We start from the raw sequence: 23044 nt of genomic DNA on the forward strand, positions 1-23044 counted from the left end.
CAGCTTAAAGATATGAAAGGCCACCTTTAGCGTTCAAATGGAGACAACAGATACTGATATGTTATTAAATGGCTGGAATGCACATGGATTTTCTGCTTAATGCTCCAATGTTTCATTATGTACATTTTTTACGTTCAGCCTCAATTTTCTGTTTACAAGAAACCTGGTTGATAGGTCCACCAATTTTTGCAAGGTTTTGAGTTAGCATACGAACCTGCAACACAAGGGAGTAGTGGTCACCCGGCTGGAGGCCTTTTGGTTGCTATTCAGCAAGGAACGGGTCTTTCAATTGTCAACAAATGCCTTGTATGCAAGAGTATTCTAGCTGTGATCCTGAAATCAGTTAAAGGAACCTATGATCTTTGTACTGGTTATTAATATCTATTGGAACCCTGAGGGACACCTTGACACTTCTCTAGATCTACTGAACTTAACGCTGGAAGCTTGGCTTCCAGAGTACTCTGGGGCGCAATTGTTGATGATTGGATATTTTAATTCAGACTGCTCTATTTCCCCTCTATCTGAATGTGATCTATTCTTACAAGTCCTTGCCCAAGTTATAAAAAGGGAGGGTGGGGGCAGGGGAACGCCTATCTGGCCTTTAGAACGCCAGACGGAAAAGACTGCGGGGTCAGAGGTGGCACAGCTTTATGGAATCCTGGGGTCTTCAACCGCTTTGTGGGCCCACTGATGGGCATGAACATGAGAATGCCACATGCTTGGGGTAGCATCCCCAGAAGAGACCATATATCTCATGCCAGACGTGAAGCACGGTGGCTTCAGGTCAAAGACTGCATTACCCTGAAAATTCTTACCATCACACATAGATGCATCAACAACACCGCTCCCTCCTACTTAGCCGAGGCTATATCAAGAACCACTTCCACTCGCCCCACCAGAGCTCAGTACGCCAACCACCTACACATACCTTGCATCAAGAGAGTCACAGCTAGAGGGCTAGGTTTCTCTTACATTGCACCTAAACTATGGAACTCGCTCCCTGCTACCCTCAGTGCTGAAACCTCCATCTCCGTTTTCCGGAACAACCTCAAGAACACTCTCCTCTTCGAGTAACGCAACCTCCTACCCTACCATGTCTTGTATATTGTAACATTAACTCAAATGTAATATAACTATATTATAAACCTGTATATATATATATACTGCTATTTTATGTAACATTAATGCTCACTATGTAACATATGTATGACTCCTGACCTGTAACTAAGCTTTGTACTGTAACAAGTGCCACAATGTCCTTGGACTGCTGTGCGCTATATAAATGCGAATAAAACAAAACAAAACAAATAACTCTTCCTCATGTATAGACTATATATTTGCTTCCCAACAGCTTTACAATATGAATTGTTCTTTTGAAGTTTTACGTAACAACTTCAGTGACCACGCTATGCTTGTGGCCTCTTTTGTGTGGAACAAAATGGAAGTGGGGGTGGATTTATACAAGACAGCTATCAGCCGGGCAATCAGGGTCAGTTGGAATGATATGAATATAGCAATATTTAATATGATCCTCTCACAGGATTATTTGAGCTCCCCACTAGAGGGAAAATGGAGTACATACAAATACTTTGAATTTTAATAGCTATGTTATGAGCTCTATGGGGAAAGGAAAGTTTAGGTGTTAGAACACACCCTCAAAAATTGGATTACATACTTCAATCTATGAAAAGGGTTTCTCGAAAAGAGATTGGATGGGTAAAGAAGTATGGGCAAGAGCGACCAGAGGCTAAAATTGCTAAGATTAAAATCTTTAAACAAAAATTGAAGAATTGGATTAAATCATACAGATATTTGCTATTCAAAAATGATAATGAGGCTATGTTATATTCCTTGAAAGAGGGGAGCGCACATCATTTTTTTGGAGTCTGAAAGACTCAACGTTCCCTCTAAATTAACCCCATCAAGAAATTAACCCCATCCAGGAGGAGGTTTAGTCCACTTACCTTGGGGATTTGTACAAAGAAGGGCCTCATATAACTACAGTAAATTATGTGGCATCTAATGAACTGTGGCCCCTGATATTCCCTGTGAACACTGTGGTGGATAAAATAGCTAAGGCCAGCTCCTCGAGAGCCCGATGCCCCAATTAATTGACTTACTGCATATTCAAAGAGAACGTCCCCTTATGGTCATGTATTCTGTATATACTGTTTTCAGATCTAGTTAATACCGGGAAAATGCCAGAGACTTGAAAAACGTACTATTTAATTGCTATTTACAAGAAAGGAGATGATGTCCCTTGCCAACTACACGCCCATCGCTTTGATGGATGCTGACACCAAAACATTTGCTGCTATAGTTCCAGGCCGTGTGGAGGATTGGTGCAATGAAATGAATATATTACATATTTTTCAATTGGGCTTCCGTAAATATATGGGTACTGATGGCAGAGGTCTATTACTGAATAGCCTACAGCAATTGGCTTGGAGAGAAAAATCGAATGCTATATACATAGCTTCTTTGGACCTATCAAGACCGTTTGACTTAGTTGAACGCAGCACCCTTTGGGCCAAACTGAAAAAGTTGGTCATTCCGGATGGGCTACTGAGCGTAGTAATTTTCCTCCATAAGGACTCTTCTATTCAAGTAAGGCTGAATAATTAAGGGGTAATCTCCCGGCAAATCTATGTTCGTAATGGCTTAAGACAACAGTGCCTATTGGCACCTATCCTATTTAATCTTCACGTTGCAGACGTACATAAGGCATTGGCAAACTCTACTTTGGTATTTCTGAAAATTGGGAACTTAAGGTTAGCCTGGGCTGTCTACGACTTCATTTTAATAGACCATACACCTATACCTCTACAAAGGTTGATTTAAAAGCTTTGATGGATCTATGATGAACTGTGGCCCCTGATATTCCCTGTGAACACTGTGGTGGATAAAATAGCTAAGGCCAGCTCCTCGAGAGCCCGATGCCCCAATTAATTGACTTATTGCATATTCAAAGAGAACGTCCCCTTATGGTCATGTATTCTGTATATACTGTTTTCAGATCTAGTTAATACCGGGAAAATGCCAGAGACTTGAAAAACGTACTATTTAATTGCTATTTACAAGAAAGGAGATGATGTCCCTTGCCAACTACACGCCCATCGCTTTGATGGATGCTGACACCAAAACATTTGCTGCTATAGTTCCAGGCCGTGTGGAGGATTGGTGCAATGAAATGAATATATTACATATTTTTCAATTGGGCTTCCGTAAATATATGGGTACTGATGGCAGAGGTCTATTAGTGAATAGCCTACAGCAATTGGCTTGGGGAGAAAAATCGAATGCTATATACATAGCTTCTATGGACCTATCAAGACCGTTTGACTTAGTTGAACGCAGCACCCTTTGGGTCAAACTGAAAAAGTTGGTCATTCCGGATGGGCTACTGAGCGTAGTAATTTTCCTCCATAAGGACTCTTCTATTCAAGTAAGGCTGAATAATTAAGGGGTAATCTCCCGGCAAATCTATGTTCGTAATGGCTTAAGACAACAGTGCCTATTGGCACCTATCCTAATTAATCTTCACGTTGAAGACGTACATAAGGCATTGGCAAACTCTACTTTGGTATTTCTGAAAATTGGGAACTTAAGGTTAGCCTGGGCTGTCTACGACTTCATTTTAATAGACCATACGCCTATACCTCTACAAAGGTTGATTTAAAAGCTTTGATGGATCTATGAGTGTAAACAAACATGTAATCGACTCCCAAAAGACCAGAATAATGAAACTAAGCATATCCCGCAAAAAATCATAATTTGCATGGTTTATTAACAAAGTGAAAATTCAGGCAAAAGAAAGCATGATCTTCCTGGGCTATGCCATTTTTTTCAAATCCAAATAAGGGCTTCTTTAGGAACTATCTCAGGGCCAAAGCCATGGCCTTGGGGAGTCAAATGATCAAAGTAGATAAGAAGTATGGCAAGTACTCTACCCTACCAGCTATAAGATTCTATTTGGCTAAGGCAATTCCTTGTTTGCTATATGGTGTGGAATTTTTCCCCATATGGATAATAGACAAATTAGTCCGTCATGAAGCGATAATGTGGAGAAAAGTGTTTGGTCATATTCCGAAATGCGTCACTTTTGCAGCCATCAGCTATGAACTGGGGATACAGTCCCTGACAATGGAGAAAGCGGACGTGCTTCAGAAAAATCTTCTGTAGTACCAAACACAATTTTTATACAAACACAATCTTTATACTCTTTTAGGTAGAGGGTAGTGCACTAATGTACTATTATGGTGCAATAATATACAGAAGGCATTACAAGAAAAAATAACCTTGCTGCAAAATAAAATTGAAACTAAACAAAACCTTATCTCAGACACTGATCCCATTCAGGTCTCACCCCCTCACATTAGGAAGGTACTGCCCCAATTTAACTTCACTCCCCTCCCCATCAAAGAAGTCGAGACCATCATCTTGAAACTCAAACCTTCCAATTGTAAGGGAGACACTTGTCCAGCCCCATTCATCAGGGAGGCCACCAAAGAATTGGCTCAGTTCATCACCTCTGTCATCAATGCATCATTCAAATCTAGTATAGTACCTAATAATCTCAAAGATGCCTGGGTACTCCCATTGCTAAAGAAACCATCACTAAACCCAAACAACCCTTCAAACTAAATACCCATCACAACGGTTCCTTTCTTGTTAAAAATACTGGACCGAGCAATTTATCTGCAGATACAGCATCATCTGGAATCTAATAATCTAATCTGCTAGGAATGAGACGATCTGGATTCAGACCCAAACACGGGACAGAAACGGCACTTATTGATCTCAAGACTCAAATCCAGACCTTGAAAGACAAGGGAAAACTCGCCTTGCTACTTTTACTTGACCAATCAGCGGCATTTGATCTGGTGAACCATAATGTCTTATTTAAACACCTCATCTGCTGCACACTTCTCAGACCAAGCGAACACTTGGATTGAGTCCTTCCTCAACAACAGATCCATGAGGGTCTTTGCACCTTCAGCCTTTGCCTCACCTGCTTCAGTGACCTGTGGGGTTTCACAAGGGTCATGTGTATCCCCTACTCTCTCTATAATGTGTTCACTAAGACCCTATTTGATAAACTTGACTATCTGGCTGTCACATACACCAATTACGCGGATGACACCCAGATACTCATCCCTATCACTGGTGATCACATTGTAGACAATAAGACCTTGAACGACATTTACCTCATCATACAATCATGGATGGCGAAGCACAGACTCTGTCTCAATGATGAGAAGACAGAGCTGCTTCTCTTAAGATCCTCAGCTAACCTGAACAAGCTGGGTGCAACATTCTCCTCTTTCAATATCGAAGGCAATATAATCAAAGTTGCCAACGCTGTGAAACATTAGGAATCTACATTGATGCTGCACTCACTCTAAAAAGACAAACTAGCGCCTTGGCATCCTCCACATCTCATCATTGCCTGCCGCCCATATTTGTCTACAGCTCACTGCATTACAATAGCTAGAGCACTAGTTTTATCTAAGCTCGATTATTGTAATGCCCTCTATCTGGGCACTTCACAACAAAACCTCAACAAAATGCAAGTTATGCAAAACAATGCTATCAGAGCAGCGCTAAACATCCCCAGGACACAACATATCTCTGCAACTAGACACACTGTAAATTGGCTTAATATTAAGCAAAGCATTGACCTTGAAACACTCTCCCTTACCCATAAGTGCTTATCCAACCAAGCTCCTATCTACCTATCCAAAACCATATCCAGACAATCATCTACACAACCTATTAGCACAGCCCAGTCTCACTGCGTCACCATTGCATGTTTTCCACAACAACACGCATGTGGGGTTAGTTTCCCAGTCCTTGCTGCCAAAAAATTGAATGCTCTACCAGTATCTATAAAAGGAACCATCATTCCTCCTTTTCCGTAAAAAAGCGAAACTCTGGCTACATGAGCAAGACCTTCATCTGATTATATAATCTGATATGCCAACTGTGGTTATCACTACCTGAGGTACTTACTGAACGTTGTATATATGTAATGTAATTATCATTTAGACATTAATGACTGTTGTACCCCACTATTTACTGATGTATACTTGTACATTTTGCTATTGTATTCCTGTCTGTATTATTGATTGTATTTCTGTAACTTGTATGAAAAGCACCCTGATGCCCTTGGGCTTGGCTGCGCTATACAAATAAATAAACTATAAGCTAGAAGGCTTGGCATGTACCTCCCTAAAGGGATTTTTACCGGACTTCCACCGTCAATGCTTGCAGATCCTGGAAAAAACTGGTAGCTCACCTATGACTTTGAGGGAGTACATGCAATCCGTTAAAATAAAACATGGCAATTTTGTTCCGTGTATGACCATTGATGTGGCTATTAGAACCAAACTATATTCCCAGATTGTGTCTTATGATAAAAATTTGGGCTTCATGGAATCCCATCTCTTGCGTTTCCCAGGAAAAAAGGCAAGAAACGAAAATATGCGATTTAGACTGAATGTCGTTCTAACAAATGAACTTCGATCCATAAGACAAGGTGCCCAGGCATTAATGCCTTTCTGTAGATTCTGCTCAAACCTATCTGAAAAAGAATCCTTACACACGTTCTATTATTTTGCCCTGCCCTTAAAAATAAAGGATTGATTATTTTGGTACATGCATTACTAATCTTAGTTGGGTGTCGCTTGATTGTCTGTGGCTTAATATGATGCATGGTAAAAGGATCCGATTAAAACCAACAGTTCTTAGGTTTTTGAAGAACGTCTGTAAATTAATTATTTGAGCAACAATCTGATTATGATAATTTTGCTATTTTAATATTTCTTTTACACTCAATGAGGGCTGTGTTTTAGGGTTTTTAAGTTTTTTATTATGAAAGTGTGTACATTTTAGGATATAAATGTTGAGTATGTGGCAGGAGGGGGTCAGTAGGTCTATAGTGGCCAACAGACAGGTCAGGATAGGCACAGATGTAGGAAAAGTCCGAGTTCCCGAGGAAAGCTGTTCAAAACAAGTAAGTATTTTACTTTAGAGTTGCAGAAAGAGTTCCAGGGACTTCAGAGAAGACACACTAGAGGGATGCCAGAAATGGGTTTGGGTGAACTGAATGAGAGGACTCCCAATTGTTAGGCAAAGTTTGTATGCACCCATACAAGATCCCCCAATAAGAGTCATTCAGTGAACAGAGGCTTAGCCAAAATCAATAGGCAAAAGTATTTATGGGCTGAAGCACTTCTTTGCAGGTAAGTAGAAAGTCTTTGCACAATGTTTTAGAAGTCTTTGCAGAAAAGAAGAATCAAATGTAGGGCCACAAGCCATTAGACTTGTGAGTAGTAGAAGATGCAAGCAACTCTGTAGTAAGAGGTAAGTTCTCTCAGGGCCTCATTACACGGTATGCGGTAAGGGTTCACTGGTACCAGTAAGGGCACCGGTACCGGTAAACCCTTACCGCCTTACTACGAGGTCCCTTTGCCGACCCAACCTCAACAGCTGGTTTTACCAGCCGTTAAGGAACGCGCCCGGAAAGAGACCTTGGTGCTAATTACGGTACCGCAATTTGCGGTACTGTAATTACCTCCTTCCCCATTCCCTTTGAGCTCTAGTGGGGCAAAAATGGGAATGGGGGAAGTGCCTTGGTGAATGGGGAATTACCGGCCCCGCTCACCTTGGAGTAGGCCGGTAATTCCGCCATCCACCAAGGCGGACACGGTAAAATATCGGCAGCAACCATGGCGCTAATAGCGCCATGGTTACAGCATACCGTGTAATGAGGCCCTCAGACTTTGTACAGTACCTTTGTATTGAAGAAAAGGTGCAGCAGATGACTTCTGTTCCTGTGCAGCTCTGCAGATCTCCCTGTTCCTGGGCCTCAGTCGTGGGGACAAGAGAGAGGACTTCTGGGGACACCTGCACTGCAATGGGACAGTCACCGCTCGCAACCATCTTCAAATCAGTGGCTGTTCAGTGTTTCAGCTCATCGTGTCTACTGCAAATAGCAACATAGCGGTTCCTGGCTGTCCAGATGGACTTTCCTTGCTTCTGGGGTCCCGCACTCTGTTGAGGGGGCTCAGGCTCGATCAGTCCTGCTTCCTGGGAGTCCGGAGGATCTTCCTGGAGCTCTAGACCAGCTTAAAAACAACGCTCACAATCTGGAGTTCCTCTCCCTGGCTATACGGTTTCCAGCAGCAACTCTGTGGAAATTGAACCAGCTCCGAGATGGATGTCCAGGTGGTTTACTTTGGAGTTGCATGGTCCCACCAACTCAAGGGGAGAAGTCCTCCTTGTAGGGGCCTCTCTGTCGATACGAGTTTAACCACAGCAGTAGGGCTTCACTAGGCAAACCAACGGACCAGGAGTTGCAGCAGGCGTCCTCTTCCAAGTTCTTCTTCGGTTCCTTCGTCCAGTGGTCGACTCTGCCTTCCAAGCGAAAAGCCTTGCCTTTTATTCAGTTTTCTCCCATTCGTTCCAGCCTAGCTGTCAATCACCCAGCAGGGTGGCTATCCTTGGCCAACAGTCAGCCAGCCAATCACCACAGAGTGCATTCGGGTCTCCTAGGAGACTAAGCACAGGAAGTTTCAGACACCTCCCTCACTTCCTGCCTACCCCAGACACCCTGGAGCCAGAGGCGGGCTTCACTTGTGAATCCCGCCAAAGGCTAAGCGAACAATGGGACCAAACCTGGTTTGGCGCGTAGAGTAAATCTCAAGAAGGACCTTTCCACAAAGAAATGGCGAAAAAAGAAGACTTGGACCATTTTGAAAGAAATGGCACCCAGAAATGCACTCCACAGTAGTTAAAACAAAACCAATGCCACCAGCATTTCAGTGAGGAAAGTTTAACATCAAAATGTTACATGAGAAACAAAGGGGATACTAGGTAACCCCTCCACCACCCTATTGTAAGATATTTTGTGCTGGGTCTAGAAAGTTACAATTTTAAGTAGTCAATTTCACTTTACTGCTCTGGGAAACAGTAGTTTATACCAGAGAAGGTATTTAAACCTTGGGGAAATCTGAAAGACTTCCCTGTGCCACTGCACTGAAGGTGCTGTGTGACACGATGCAAAAGATGATGTTGTTTGTCAGGCTCTATAACCAAAAGAAACACAAAGCTCAGAAACCACATTAAAATACATGAGAGAGCGGGAAAAAGGGTTTCACTCTTTCCATGTTAAAACAATCAAGTCCTCAAAATCCAGCAAAGTTGCTGAGCGTCTCTAAGGTGGAGGGAATTAGCACATTTCTGAGAATTCTCCCTAAGACCAATCACATGAATCGCCACCAAATCTTCACAGGAATCACAAAAGGCTTAAGGCAAGTAATACCCCAGCCAACACAGTACCTCAGCACAGAAGAAGAAATCTTCAGGATCTGCAGCCAAAAACCTGGTTGATGAATTCCTTGTTGTGAAGACTGAAGACAGGGCACTGGAGGGGAATTTGCAGCAGGGATAAACTGGGAAGGCTCCAGACAAGAGTTTCTTCGATGCTGGTTGTGGCTCCGTGGTCTTGGCGCCTTTTTCAGGAGCCAGGGGAAGACTGAATATCGCAGGTTGGACTCTGAGCGCTAATCTGGGCCAGCACTCTGATGAAGGGACTTCAAGGAATCAAATCAAGTTTCCGGAGGTCCACAAGGATGCCACCAAAGTTTTAGCATGATTTGGAATTGCATAATGGGTCTAGGTATTGGGGTATTGCAGCCCGGCAAGGTCGCAGCATGCCAAGGGATGACTCAAAAAACAGGTCTTCTTGAGTCTAGTGGGGTTCACCAGGCTCTGGGCTGGGGTCGTCCTTTTTGGGATCCCCAGGACGCTTGGAAGGAAGGGTAACAGCAGGCTCCGGTTGAACAGCAGGCTCTCTGGTCGCTGGAAATGGCTGCGGCTGTCGTTTCTTCATCTTCCTCTTCGCTTTCAGCTCCAGTGTTCCACTTGTAAGCAGCTTGCAGGTTCGGAGTATTTAACAGGAACTACAGCACAACTTATGCATTCTCTCCCTGCATTTTACATCGAGAGGCGGTTTGGCTGTCCAATCAGGACAGCCAGCCCCCCACTGGGAGTTGGCTCCTTTCAGGCAAGGTGAAAGACGAAGGGCTACAGAGTTTTGGACCCCTCCCTCTCTTCCTGCCTTCTCAGACACTCTGGAGCCTGGACGGGGGATTCCAAAGGATTCCCGCCAAAGACAAATCTTCCACTGAGGTCCTTCCCACGTAGGATGGCAGGGGAAGACCTCAGAAACAGCAAGCACACAAGAAATGTCGAAAAAAGGAGCCCACCATTTTCGCAAAATGGTGGCGCTTCTATGCATTACTGAGGCTGAATTAACAGCCTGCGAGTAACAAAGACTGAAAGTCATAAAGGTAAAATCACTGCCACCACCCATTCATGTAAACTGGCAATTGTAACAAAATGTTACCAGGTAAATAAGAAAGGGGATACAATGTATCCCCCCTCCCCCCCCACCCCCTCCCCCAGCACTCCACATAAGGTGGGGGGTGAAGGCTCACTTATACAAAATGTAAAGGGGGTGAAAATCCCTTTTTACTACTTGGGAACAGTAGTTCATCCAAGTATTTGGAAGAGAAATTAACAGGGGAGCCCAAAGCGGCAACACAGCCCAAGCCTGAAAGTTATAGGAAACTATAACTCTAACCATACACTATGGAGAGACAGAAAAAGGTCACCCATAAAAAAGAGTAAAATACTAGGTGAGAGGCTGAAAAGATTCCCACTCACCTAGGGATAAGGTAAAATAATTACCAAGTCCAAGCAAGAGGTTCTGGGGTTGAGACAGGTCCGGAAGATGTATCATAAATATCAAAATCTTACCTAACCTATGTGTATGACGCTTGTAATTCATACAGATGAACATATTTATTTTAACCATGAAATTCCTCTTGGGATCAGGCAGTGATAATATTAGTGTACGTTCCTGTGACACTTCTCTGCTGGTAGCATTGATTCAAACATATCCGTGGAGCTGTATGAGTGGAAGCAGGGGGAAATGTCAATGTGCCTGTTGCTCCCTATTGTTGAAAGTATTTTTTCTCCCTATATTTCTTGTATTTTCTTTGTTGGGAATAAAAGAGGCTGATCTGTTTATCTGTGTACAGCTGGTGTTTCTGTTTGTATCTATCCAGTTGCCATGGCAAGTTGATTGCATTGGGGACAGCAGAGCTGCATTTTTGGGTATTTTCCTCCTGTAACTTATTTTTTCTTCTTCTTCACATTGTACAGACATACAATTTACTGGCACCCTTCGATAGTGCTGTCATTGTTGCTGTCGGGCCATGGCTACCCCCGATGTCAGCATGCAAGTGGAGGAGGTAGTGGTGGTAACTACTCCCGATAATGTAGTTGACATCTCCACAGTGGAAGAAGTGAAAACTGTAATGGTGGCTACCAATCTGGCAGAGGACAGGTAAAGTGAAATTTTTTAATCTCTAGCAAAGCCTCTTATGGGACTCTGCAACTAAACAGCATGCACAGCGTGAATGGGAGAATTAATTTGTTGGTCACTGTATTGAAATACCACACACTGGATGAGTAAGCAACTTGTACTTCGGACAGTCTACATTTAAGTATAGTTTGTGGAACAGCCTGTTCCTGCACCAACCTCTCCATCATTGTCCTTCCTATTGAACCCAACCAACGGTCTAGTCCTGTTTAAATTATTTTCCATCTTGGCGATATTTCTTAGCAGGAAATAATCTATTTTGGACAAATACATCACTGACGATCCACATCACCTGCAGGGCGTTCCTCTTTGATGTTCTCATCACGCCACCTTAAGCCCTGAAACAATAGGACCTCCCCTTGCTAGTAAATGGAATGGATGCTAGCTTCTGCGAAGATCTCTCAACTGCTCTCACTACACGAGTGCTGAAGAAAACAAGAAGACAACTCTTGAAAAGCACATATCTAGTACACTATCAAACTCAAGGCCATTGACTATTACATTTGAATCCTTAACAGGCTCTGGAGAACCAAGTGCTTGTTGGCTGATCAAAGAAATGGCAAGCCCACACCTGTGGTTAACAGAATGTAACCCTACGAGCAAAATTATTGTTTTGGCCATCACCGATTTTATATTCTTCCAACAATTTTGTGCAGCACATTAAAATAAAGACTTATTGAAACCAGCTCCTTCCCAATCTACTGTGCAGGATGTGCAAAAGCTGGGTGACTATGCATGTTATTTAACCTTTGGATTGCCCACCCCCCAGGTGCTCAGAGTGCCGGGACAAAAATGTTTTTCTGAGGTGTCCTCTGGACTGACACAGGACCTGCTAAGCCAACTCCCCATTACCCCCATCCAATTCACTTACCAGAATCATATTCCAAATTCCATCAGATGTTTCTACCAGAAAGTATCATTTTGTTCAGTTACTCAGTGTGTCACCTTTGTAGTGACTTATAAAGCTGATGGTTCCCAGGTAAACTGAATTATAAAATGAATTCAGCACTCCACAGCAGATTCTCCAAATGTCTGTGACTCACACTCCCAGGGAGTGGACTGTTAGATTCTCCCACCTTCTAAAAGAAACCTCTGCAGCATTTGCAGCCTATATTTAGCAAAATCGTTTAGCCAAGGAGCAGAAAAAGCTGCCAGGCAAACTCATTAGCCAGTCAGTTGGTTTCCCTGCAGAATAACAGAAGCATTGCATCTCTTTCATTTGCACACAGTAATTAATACAATTCGAGATGAGAACCCTTGGACCTGTGTTGGGCTCTACTATTACCTTTTGTCACACTCATCTACTGGGCTGCCAGTAAAACTAGATTAATGCTTGTTCAAAAGTCTTCCCTGGATTATTTTTTTTTGTGTGTTAGGTCTGATAAAGTTATGCTTCGGTCAGTACCTCATTTTTTCGATTACCTAAGTTTTCTCCCTGTTATCCTTTTTCAGTCTTAGTTGACCTTATCCAGGCTCATGATCCCGATTCTTACATGTTTGTGGATAATGCACATATCTGCTTCAAGCAAAAGCTAAGATCAAACCTTTTGTCCCAGGTCTGTGAGTAGTAATACCACATTTTTGCATAGCACGTCACGCTAGATTCCCCCACTTCTAAATGCTGTAATAGGTGTTACTATTCAATTTAGTGGTACTCAGACATTGAAAGGATGAATAGTTGAGTTGTCCATGCTGGGATCCGTAACAGTGGCTGTAGGTTTCGCGCAGATTACTGAGGCGAGTGCTTCTCATGCTGAGCTGTCTTGGCATATATATATCAGTATAAACTGAAGGGGTGCCTCTACTGTTTGGTACAATGTAGCTTGCTAAGAACAAAATACATGGTCCTTGGTGATTGTCCTGTTCCTGTCGTTTTTCTTTCTCCAGGGTTGTTTCCTTACACTGTACTGCCTGCATTCATGCGGTTTTTCATTCCTTACTTCTAGGTTACTTTGGTGATTGTCTTGTCTATCCACTGCATCTGATTTCTGTCTGTTGTTCTGTCCTCTGTGTGCCCGCACCCCCTCCTTCCGTGTCCCCACCTACTGGTCCCTCCTACCTGCCTGCTTCCCAGCGCTACCGCCTCCCTGCTTGGGCTCCCCAGTCCCCTCTCTTCTTCCCCCCCTCTCTTCCTCTCTGCGCCCTCTATGGTGCTCTCTGTCTCACTTAACTTCTCTAACTGCTTTTGTATCAACTATCCTAACCCTCTGACTAAGTCCGGCAGGAAGAAGCTCAAAAGGGACATCCTGGTCTCCAACCCAGACCTCCCTATCGCTGATACCTACACCAGTGCTTCCTCCAGGGAGACCCTTACCGACAACCTCTTTGTCGCTCCCTCTTCAGGCCTATGGACCCCCTATATGGTCCCTGTTCTCTCTCCTTTTTTGTTCACCCATTAATGGTGGCACCCGGTGGAAGGCCCTCCTGGCCCCCTTCCACTCCTCCAAGACCATCATTAATGTTTACTAAAACGGCACCGTCTTGGTCCAAGGCCCTCAGGCCAACCTCCTCCTTTTTGATAGACGCTTCTTGCACCTTATCAACTTCCTTTCTTCTCTTGCTGTTCCTTCTTCCCCTCTTTGGCTCCTCTGTTGCCTTCTTCCTCTGCCACCTCTGTGGCTGCTTCTGCTGCTTCTCCGGCCACCATGTTGCCACCTTCCGCCGCCAGCCCTCTGGCTCATCTTCTGCCTCCATCCTCTGCCACCTCTATGCTGCCTCTACTGCTTTTCCTGCCACCCTGTTGCCTTCTTCCTCCGCCACCCCTCTGGTACCCCACCTCCTCCCTCCTAGCTACCTTGCCTTCCTACTCTGCCCATCCTCGGGCACCTGCAACTCTTCCGCATGGTGTACTTTTGACCTGAACCCCTACATGAAAGTCCTTCAAAGGTCGAAACCTGCTCCAGATTGCTACTCTCAACTCAGCTCAGCCGTGAAACACTCCTCTGACATCTGCCGTCTCCTGGAAGATCTCGATTTGGATTTACTCTGTCTGACCGAGACTTGGTTCACAGCCAGCTCTGCCACATGCTTTGACACTCTTCTTCCTGATGGCTACAAGATCCTCTCCAAACCCAGAACCAACATGCCGGTGGGGGTGTAGCCTTGATCTTCCCAGAGTGGATCCCTGCTTCTATCATTCCTATGCAGGATTACTCCTTTTAATGCCTGATCTGCAGGTTCTCTATCCCTCCTGACATTTCCCTCACTGTGCCCACTATCTACAGGCCGTCTGGCCAGGTCGCCCCCTTCCTCTCTGAATGAAAGGACCTCTCCTCCTCTCTCCTTGCCTCTACCTCTCAACTTCCCCTCCTTGGAGACCTTAACATCCACCTGCCCTTCTTCAGCTCTCTTCCTCTCCCTCTGTTTCTCCCTCTCCCTCTCTTTCTCCCTCTCCCTCTCCCTTTCTCTCTCCCTTTCCCTCTCTCTCTCTCTCTCTCTCTCTCTCTCTCTCTCTCTCTCCTCCTCTCCAATTCTCACACCACTCCTCTCTCCTGGAGTGATCGCTTTCTCCTTTCCTCCCACCTCTCACTCTCTGGCTAAGAGGAAGTGGAGGGCATCAGGTGTACCCTCTGACAAACTGGCCTACCACCTGCTCCAAAGGCAATGCAGACTCTGCCATCGGCAAGAAGAGAGCACACATCCAAGTCTGCGGCATCTAACAACTCTGCCAAACTTTTCAAAATCTGCAAGGAGCTGGACAATCCTGCTGCAGTCTCTACCTTTCCTTTCCCCTCCCAGCCCTCTATATGGCCTTGGCTTCTCATTTCATCACTAAAACTCAGGACATCCTGTCCGCCCTCCCTTCCTCCTCCACCTGTGGCCGTCTCTCCTCCTCCCTTGTCTTCTTTTCCCTTGTTCACCCCTGACGATTTTTCTAGACAAGTCTGATCTATGAAAGTCTTGTCAAAACGGGTTCTCCCTTGTTCATCCAGAACCATCAAGGACCACATTGACACCCTTGTTCCAGCCTTGGCCGATTTCTGTAATCACTCCTTTGCCACTGGAACCTTCCCCTCCCCCTTAAGCACTCCCTTGTCCATCCCCTACTAAAGAAGCCCTCTACCGATCCTTCCTCTCTGGCTAACTATAGCCCGATCTCCATCACTCCTTTCCTGGGCAAACTCTTGGAAAAGCTGGCCATCTCCCAGCTTAATCTTCACACTGAATCTGTTGGTTGTCTCCACGACCACCAGTATGGCTTTAGAGCTGCCAGAAGCACGAAAACTGCTCTCCTGAACACCCGTGAAGACCTGCTCTCCTACCTTGATTCTAACCTTCCTTCTTCCTCATTCTCCTCGATCTTTCTTCTGCCTTTGATACGGTTAACCCTGCCATCCTGCTTAATCGTCTCTGTGATAACCAGGGTATTGCTGATCAGGCCCTGCCCTGGCTGACCTATTTTCTCACTGACCGAACCTCTCAGGTCCAACTGGGGTCTTTCCTCTCCTCTATCCCTCCCTCTACTTGTGGTGTTCCCGAGGGGTCTAACCTCTCTCCCTGGCTGTTCAACCAATACCTGGCACCTCTTGCCCACCACATCGCTTCCTTCTGCTCAAACTTTCAGTGTTATGCGGATGACACCTAACTCCACTCAGCCGCCTCTTCTTCTTTAATTCCAGATTGTGTGACAACAATTCAGGAATGGTGTGCTGCCAATGATCTTTGCCTTAATGCCAGTAAGACTGAGCTCCTCCTCATCAGAACACCAGCTCTCTCCTTTCCTCTCTCTCTCTGGGCCCTCTTCTTGCTCCTACTTGTGAGGCTAAGAACCTTGTGGTCATCTTGAACTCCACCCTCTCCTTCTCTCCTCACATTTCTGATGTCTCTAAGAAGTCAAACTATCAACAGCACCTCCTCAGAGGTATTCTTCCTTTCCTCACTTTCCCTCAGAAGATCACTGTCTCCAGAGCTCTGGTCCTCTCTAGGCTGGACTACTACAACAAACTCTTTCTAAATCTTGCTGCCTCTACTCTCTGACCTCTACAACTTATCCAGAACAGGACTGTGATACTTGTCTTTGGCCTCAAGCCCCCCAGGGATCGTATCTCTCCAGCTCTGAAATCTCTTAATTGGCTCCCAGTGGTGGCAATGATCAAGTTCAAGACCCTCTGCATCGCCCACAAGGCTTTCTGGGGCCTGAGATCGCACTACCTTCAACTCTCTCTTTCTAGACCTCTCCCTTCTCAAGCTCTCTGCTCATCCACCTCTATCTCTAAGGGTCAGTCGCTTTTCCAAGCAGAGATTTGGGGGCAGATCTCTATCTTCGGCTGGTGCCTCCCTCTGGAACAGACTCCCTGCCTCTCTCAAACTTGAGCAGAACCACCTCCGGTTCCGTAAGCAACTCAAGACCTTCCTCTTCACTTCCGCTTTCTCTCTTCCTCTCCCCTGCTGATGTCCCAACTGCTCCAATCACTGGTCAGCTGGCTATCCTCTGAAGTTGGGCTATGGCTCCTGCATGTCCAGTTGCACTCTGCACTGCCTCCCGGCTCCCCTAGCACTTGTGGTCTATATCTGCAACCCTGCAGTCCCTTCTTGCTGCACTTATGAGCCACCCGTTGGCTGCACTCCTTGAGTTACCTGCACTAAGACACACACTGGCTGCACTTTTGAGTTACCCGCACTTCTGTCTCCCACCCTCCTTGGCTTTTCTCCCCTTCCACTTCCCTGCACATGCGCGATCTGCATGACACAGGGCCTAGTAAGATCGTTGTTTTGTCCTCCCTATGTTCCCCCTCCTTGTCTTATCACGCCTAGAAACACGTGTGCACAGGTGCGTTATGAATGTCATATATCATATCAGATCATGGGTGGGTTCCCAACATATGCCCACATGATTTAAAAGCATTATTGTAACTTATTGTTAGTGTACTGTTTTGGTTCCTTAAAGTTTATGAATGGGACCAAAAATAAAGCTACTTTTCATCAAAATAACCCGTGTATTTTTTCTCTTTTTTTGTAATTTTATATTCACCAATACATATTTGTTAGAAAAATATATATTTTTTTATTGTGCTAAAAAATAACCGTGTGGTAGGCTGATAATCACAAACAAATCAAGCGAAGTTGCAAACAATCTATAAAAACAATGAATTGGGCAAGTTGGATGAGGTGTGTAAAAACTCAAACAGGTGCTGCAATTCAACATATAACAAAGCAAACATATTTTCTTAAATATTACAAAACAACGTCATTATTTTAAAATGTGGTGGTTGTGATGCTTATTTCGATTTAAGAAATTAATCCTTCTGCAGGTCTATGTCTGAACCAAATTTACAAGGGCCCACGTGGGTGCCCTTTTAACCCATTGACAATAGCTTGTGGACCAACTGTCTTCTGATGAGACGTTACGGCAACTGTTTGTAACTTGTCTCTTGCTTTCTTAAGGGCCTTTTTGATTTCTTGGGGCATCCCTGCATATAAACGTAATTAATATGTTTTATGTTTCTCTAATGAGTATTTATGAACATATTGGCGAATGACATGAACATGTGGGGTTAGTAGAAAGACTGTCACCTAGGTGCTACTTCATCAGTGATGGGACAATAGTCGGATACTTCCTCTGGGAACACAAAGAATGAAGTTCTAGATGTTCCAACTGCTGGAGCATATAAAAGTGAATATACAAGATAAGCACGATGGGCAGACGTGCCATCTCTGGGCGATTGGATACATCACCATAATTCAAAGTTATAGGGTTATTCTTTATTCTTATTCAGATGGTTCCAAGATCTTGGTAAGTAGCAACCATTCGATTGACCTAGTCTTGATCCTTTCTCCATCCACTGTCGACAAAGTCAGAGCGGGAATCTGTGAATTTGCATTGCTTTGCAGCCTTCATTCATCCAGCAGTTTAACAAGTCTGGTATATTCAGTCTTGAAGCTGCTTAACCCTCACGCGCAATCTTTCTCTTTCTCCCCGCCATGTCTATCCTAGATTACAACAAGTGTTTGGCTGTTAGCGTGTTTCTTTCGGCCATTGTGTTACCTGGAGGGGCAATACAAAATTGTTAAGTGACATTCATACATTTCATAGTCAGTTTCATTACTTTTGATCATGTCATTATTATCCTTATTAATTTCTATTGGTTGCTAAATACCATTTCCTTCTTTATCTATATCATGATAGTATTTTTTGCGTACTATACACATAATTTTTCAGTATCGTGCATCATTTAGGTTCCTTAATCAACTATGGTAGGGGAGTGGATAGAAAAGAGATAAGGAAAGGAGTAGAGCAAGATGAAGGGAGGGGTGTCATTAGTACATCTTTTCTTATTTTCAGTTTCTGCTCGTTCATTTTCACCTTGCCTAGTTCATGTAATAACTTTTTCTAACCAGTTGCAACCTCGTTGCTGTTTGTTCGTTCACATTGGGGGGGTTGCATCACATGCCCTCCTCACATCTGAGAAGTGCACCCAATATTTCAATCCTTTTACTTTTACCGCTTTGGGTGTACAATAAATGACCTCATACGGGCCATGAAATCGTGGAGAGTTCCACCTTCGAACGAAACTTCACACATATACGTTTTCACCTGGCATCAGTGGGCGCCCTCGACTGTCTTGGGCCGGCATTGCAGTATCTGTCGCGGCATTCTCAGTAAAGGGTGGCACTATTTGTCGTGCTATGCTGCGCACTGCACGTGTCAAATAGGTAAGGTACTCCTTAAATTCTTCCCCCAGCACTGTGGCAGCCCTGTGCGCATCTGAGGCTGTTCTTACTGGGGAGAGTGGTGGTCCTTGCTTGGCTGCATCCTGAGTTGGAACAGTGCTAGGGGCAGGCAATACACCCAGTTTTTCTTGAGTGTGTTGCATAATTTTGAAAACTTGCTTTTCAACAGGCCGTTTATCTTTTCCACTAGCCTGGTAGCCATCGGTGACTAATCGAACACAGTTTGTGCTTGATCCCTAGTATGATGTTACCTCTTTGAACAGGTCATTCACAAAATGTGTGCCATTATCTGATCTTATTACATCACATATGCCCCACCTTGAGAACACCTCCCGTACCAAAAATTCTGCAGCGCATTTCGCATCCGGGTGGGGGCATGGTCCTGCTTCTACCCACCTGGAAAAGGGGCATACTACCACAATTAAGTATCTTGCTCCATTACATCTCTCTCCCATGTCCACATAGTCGATGTGGAGCTTTCTAAAGGGCCCCACTATACGCAGTAATGTTCCTCGTAATGTTCTTAGGGTCATCCCTGAACTGTATGTTTGTCATGTCGTACATTCTATAGTAAGTTTCGACAAATGTTCATGTAGGTTCGGTACAAACCAATGCTCTTGTATGTCTGCTGCAATATGTTGTTTTGTTACGTGTGTCGTGAAATCTAGCTGTTGAAATGCTACTTCCAACAATTCTACTGGCATTACCACCTTTTCCGGTTAGTTCCTGTCTCCATATCAAATCTATTGGCAACTGCTTGCACCCTCTTTTGGCCCACAATTCTTGCTCTTCTAATGGTGCACGTCGTTGCAGTTCTATTATTTGGGATAAAGGTGTATTACTATACCCCTCTTCTAATGTGTCTGTACTCGGTGTTTTAGTGATGCACTCAATTGCTGGGGGTACATTGAAGTACGCGGCATCTTTCGCTGCTGCGTCTGCTGCCGCGTTCCCCAATGAGATTGCGTCTGTGTTGTTGGTATGGGCTTGGCATTTCACCACAGCCACTACTGATGGTTCTGCTAGTGCTTCTATCAGTTAATTTAGTAATGCAGCATGTTATACTTGCGACCCATCTGCCCTTCGGATCCCTCTTCGTCGCCATTGTGACAAACCTGAGTGCACTGTTGTTGTTGCATATGCTGAATCTGAATATATTGTTACCGCGCATCCTTTAGCAGTCCGGAGTGTTTCGATGAGCGCTGCCAGTTCTGCCGCTTGTGCGGAGTAATGGGATGGGAGACGTTTTTGTACTATTTCATATTCCTCTTCCATTCTTACAACTGCCACCCCTACGTGTTTTTCTCCCGTTTCACTTTTGATGCTGAGCCGTCTATGAAGTATATTTCTCCTTCCTGCAGTGCGTTTTCGCTTGCTTTGGTAATGTCATCTCCCTCTCCCTCGTATGTGATACAGTCGTGTTCTTGCATGTCTTCTACAGTACATGGTTCAGTAATGGATGTGGCTGGGTTCACTGTTTTACATCTCAATACATGGACATTTGGGCTGGAAATTATTATTTCGTAGGCTGTTGCTCTTTGTGTTGTTAAGGTTGATTTTGATCTTTCTAGAATTGCAAAGAGTGAGTGTTCTGCATACAGTGTCACAGAACAACCCATTACAATTGTGGCACTTTTCTCAATTGCGAAGGCCGCTGCAGCGAGAGCTTGTTCGCATGCAAAATGTCTTTGCATTACCGAATCCAATGTTCCACTATAATAGGCCAGTGGCTTGTGGCCTAGTGATGTTTTCTGCATCAGCACTGCAGTCATTAAGGTGCCATTGCAGTGTGAAAATAAATAAAATTCCCTGTCATAATCTGGGTTCGCAAGGACTAGTGCGTTAGCAATTAGATCTTGCAATTTGAAGTATTGTGCCATCATCTCATTTGTCAATTTTATTGCAACGTTTTGTGACTCTTTCAGTGTTTGCAACAATGGGCGTGTGTATGCCGCGTAGCCAAGTATCCATGCGCGGCAATAATTACAGATTCTGAGAAATTTTTGCATGTCTTTTACTGTTTTTAATATTATCGTATGGTGTATGACTGCTGCTCTGTTGGGCAGTATTCTTTTCCCATCTTTTGAAATTAGCTGTCCTAAGTAGAGCACTTCTGCCAGACAGTATTGCAGCTTTCCTTTGTCCACTTTGCAACCTTTCGTGGCCAACAAATTCAGTAATATTATAGAGTCCTCTCTACACTGCTCTTCACTGTTGCTGCAGACAAGTAAATCATCTACGTATTGTATTATTGTGCTTTCTACATCAATGTTTTTGAGATCTTCATGCAAGATCCTATTGAAGATGCTAGGGCTCTCGCAATATCCCTGCGGTATTCTACAGTGCTCGTATCTGTTCCCCCCCAGGGGGAACGCTGTCAGGTACTGAGAGCTCGGGTCGAGTAGTATTGAGAAGAAAGCATTCTTCAAATCCACTACCGTGAAACACGTGGCATCTTTAGGTATGCTGCACAATATGGATGCTGGATGAGGCACTAGTGGGAATTCTTTTTGGATGACGTCATTGAGTGGGCGTAAATCTTGTATCATCCTCCATGACCCACCCTTTGTTTTTTGGTCGGAAAGATTGCTGTGTTACATGGGGAATTGGATGGCACTATTATCCCATGGTTCAGTAGTGCGTCGACTGTGTGTTTAATCCTTTCCTACGCTTCTCTTGATAGTGGGTATTGCTTTACTCGAGGCAGTATGGCATCTGGTTTCAGTTTTATTTTGATTGGGGTTACCTTGTGTAATAGACCTACATCATGGGGGCCTGTGGTCCATATTTCTGGTAGGACCTTCTCCATGTCTTTCTCAAATATGGTGGGTGGCACGTTGACACTTGCCATAAGAGGGTTCTGTATTTCCCTGTGTCGGATCATGATATCACATGGTATACTTATTTCCATTATTATCTCTCCATCATTCTCACCGTCAGTGTTCAGTTCTTCATCGTTTAGATCGCGCAGCATTATGTTTGGATCTATGCACAGTACCGTTCTCCAGTCACACCCATGTGTGTCCAGTCCTATCACCGTGACACGTTTGCTAGAGACCTGCACTCCCTCTAGATCAATGGACAAAATTATTCCCGCTACAATGTCTGTGTTTACAATTGGGCGGAAGATGAAATCTGAGGGTACCTTCCATTCCTTCCTTGTTATCTCTGGCACCACTTGTGCTAACACCTTGATACCATAAATGAACATGTCCATGTCAATAGGCACCCCTCTTACTGCAACTTCATTTGTCATTGTGTTGATCATTAGCAGCGCCCGTATAGGACATACTCCTGGGGTTGAACAAACTATTCCTCCTCGTTCAGTAAAAGAGATGGTCATATTCAGCTTGCTTAAAAGGTCTCTTCCCAGTAAGTTTATTGGTGCGTCTTCATGATACAGTAGAGGTGCGCGCATTGTTTTTCCTCCCACTGTTATATCAAGATCCTTTGTGTAAGGAACTTTTAAAATAGCCCCAGAGAACCCTTGCATTTCCAAATTTCTTCCCGAGAGCGGAAACTGGCCTTCCATGAGGCATGATTTTTCGGCTCCTGAGTCTACCATAAAGATAAACTGCTTATTGCCTATCTCTGCTCCCACTAGTGGTTCCTCTTCTGCACGTAGGGTAGTGGATAGGACTGGACACACAAGCGCTTTCTGTGGGCTGTCCTAATCTGCATATGTCTCCGTTCCTGGCACAGAGAAAATCATCTCCTACCACCGCCGTGCTGTGGAAAGGTGAAGATGCACCATTAGCCGATGTTGAAAGATGTTATTGTTTGCATTACCCACAGTGTTTTGCTTTGCCATTTGCTGCTGCATATTTCTCTGATGTGGCAGTTGTTGGGGTTGCTGTCTCGGTTGCATTTGGGGTTCATTATAGCATTGCTCATTTTGCCCACTCCCTCCCATTGGTAACC

General features: G+C 44.4%; 1 protein-coding gene across 3 annotated transcripts in view; it reads left to right on the plus strand.

Moving 5' to 3' along the window:
- The window catches only part of GMEB2 (glucocorticoid modulatory element binding protein 2), a 374248-nt gene that overhangs the window by 58808 nt on the left and 292396 nt on the right, over positions 1–23044 (plus strand). For all 3 annotated transcript variants that reach the window (XM_069650900.1, XM_069650898.1, XM_069650899.1), the window contains exon 2: positions 11233–11416. In XM_069650900.1, coding sequence (XP_069507001.1) covers positions 11286–11416 — 131 coding nt within the window. In that variant the 5' untranslated portion in view covers positions 11233–11285. The remainder of the gene's footprint in view (positions 1–11232; positions 11417–23044) is intronic.

This window comes from Ambystoma mexicanum, chromosome 3p, assembly GCF_040938575.1.
Source record: "Ambystoma mexicanum isolate Mex_15411 chromosome 3p, UKY_AmexF1_1, whole genome shotgun sequence".
Lineage (NCBI taxonomy): Eukaryota > Metazoa > Chordata > Amphibia > Caudata > Ambystomatidae > Ambystoma > Ambystoma mexicanum.